The following is a 2,071-nucleotide window of genomic DNA, read 5'->3' as shown; positions in this document are numbered from 1 at the left end:
ATTTTTTTACAAGTAACATAATTGAAAATATTACTTCATTATTTAGTTTAAAAACTCTGGTCTAAAATTAAAATTTACAAAAGTCTCAAATAAAAGAAATGGCATTGTTTAATATTTATAATATTATTGTTTATGAGAACTACAATTAATGTAAAATACAAACAATTACCCTTGTTAGGTGAAGCCTCAGCTAAGTCTCTAGCAGCCACCTCTGAAGATATAAGAAAAATGGCCAAGAGGCCAAGCATGAGTATTGCTACTCTTGAACCCATTTTTGAGTACTAGAATTCAAATTGAGTTGTATTGTGTTTAGTATAGTGAAGGATGAGAAAAATAGTGGGAAAGTGTGCTCTATATATAGGAGTGGAGGGTGCTAAAGAATGGAGGATTTTTCAACTTTACAGTTGGAATAGTATATCCAACATTAATTGGATATAATCCAATGGAAACTCTGAGAAGTTCTTTATACTCCAACTCAGCTTCCTTGTTCTCCACATGGTAAAAACTTGTAGGCTATGAAAATGAAAAAGCATTTATTGCCTTTAACTGCTCATCAACTTGATGCGTATGCCTCAGAGCAGACAGTAGTTGTCCCAATATTATTTATTTAGGCACATTATTTGGTGTTTTTTATTTTAATGTCAAATTTGTTAAGTTCGATTATTTTCCTTTTTTAAAAGTGTAGCCATATTTTTATTATTGGCACGTTTTAAAGCGTATTTATATCTTTTACATGTGGCTACGCTTTTAAGTATGACAATATATAGATAAAAACGTGACAAAAAAAGTATTAATAAATTGACAAAAGTGTAACGATAGAATAACTGGCACGTTTGTAAATGTGACTTTATTAAAAATATGTTGGTAGCTCAAAAAATATGCCGAAAAATTACTGTTATACTTTTTTTCAATTTTTGGCACACTTTAAAAGCACAACAAAAGCGTAATTTTCTTGTAGTGATTATATATTCAATTCTAAAAGAGACAAATATAATTTCATTAATTGCTTCAAAGAAGTTATAAAATTCAAAGTGTATAAGGTTTCTTATGTTTCAACAATTATGTGATAGATATTGAATTTATACATTATAGTTATTGTGTACATTGTTAGTGTTTTTGGCAGATTTTAAACAAGTTAAAATTGATCACTAAATAATAGTCAAACATGTTTTGTTAGATAAAACATTACATGTTCACATATATAAAATTCAAAAATAAAGTTAGAGATTATTTGTTATTCAGATTCTGATTTTATTGAATGGAAAGACATTTAGATCCATTGCAGGTATGTTCATATGATTATTAGAAGAGATATTTAAAAAAGATGTTTGAAAGATGCTTATTACTCCCTTCACTAAAATATTTGAATATAGAATGCCTTTTGAATATATCACATTAGAAGACTACAAACACTTGTCACAATATATGAATATATATTTGAAAGATCAGGTCAGTAAGTTATTTTGTAATAATATGTCATAATCTAATATTTTAAATTGTTAAATAAAAACATTTAGAGTGTTTAAGTATCTAGTAAACATATCAGCACAAATTTTATAAATGCATGTGTATTTATTTAATGAGAAACAAATATTCAAGGTCTTTCGTATAGATATTATTCATATGACTATGCATTCAGATGCTCACATGATTTTGATAAAATTATGAATATAAACATTCTATAGATATTAATTATTCAATTTTGTTTTCACTCTAAGATTCATGATATCATAAAGTATATAAAAGTTAGACAAGTTAAAAATAAATATGTATAAGATTATTTTCACATGTAATTTTTAAATTTGTTCATCTAAATTTAATTTATGTCATTAAATATATTAGTATAATAATTAGCATAATTTAGTTATGACTCTAATATGGTAAAATAAAGCAGCCACATTTCCATAATTGATATATGAGATTGGCTAAATTGCTAAAGTAATAAAAAAAAAAATAACATTCAAATGTGCATATAAAATATTTGAAATATGATTATTTTAGGATAATAATATATATGTATGTGTATAGCCTAAGTAAAAGATTGTTAAAAAAATTTATTTTCTTAGTCTAT

General features: G+C 25.2%; 1 protein-coding gene and 1 long non-coding RNA gene across 7 annotated transcripts in view; one reads left to right on the top strand and one right to left on the bottom strand.

The window, feature by feature from the left end:
* Positions 1–344, bottom strand: part of LOC107609147 (cold and drought-regulated protein CORA) — a 1,529-nt gene extending 1,185 nt beyond the window's left edge. For 4 of the 6 annotated variants that reach the window (XM_016310994.1, XM_021107203.1, XM_021107200.1 and 1 more), the window contains exon 1: positions 170–344. In XM_016310994.1, the coding sequence (XP_016166480.1) occupies positions 170–272 (103 nt within the window). In that variant the 5' untranslated portion in view covers positions 273–344. The remainder of the gene's footprint in view (positions 1–169) is intronic. The other 2 variants (XM_021107202.1, XM_021107201.1) reach the window with 1 other exon arrangement.
* LOC110264833 overlaps positions 1,928–2,071 on the top strand; it is a 10,556-nt gene continuing 10,412 nt past the window's right edge. The window contains exon 1 of the long non-coding RNA XR_002351081.1: positions 1,928–1,938. This is a non-coding gene — a long non-coding RNA (uncharacterized LOC110264833). The remainder of the gene's footprint in view (positions 1,939–2,071) is intronic.

This window comes from Arachis ipaensis, chromosome B07, assembly GCF_000816755.2.
Source record: "Arachis ipaensis cultivar K30076 chromosome B07, Araip1.1, whole genome shotgun sequence".
In the NCBI taxonomy this organism is placed as follows: Eukaryota; Viridiplantae; Streptophyta; class Magnoliopsida; order Fabales; family Fabaceae; genus Arachis; species Arachis ipaensis.
This window is presented reverse-complemented; position numbering and strand designations above follow the sequence as displayed.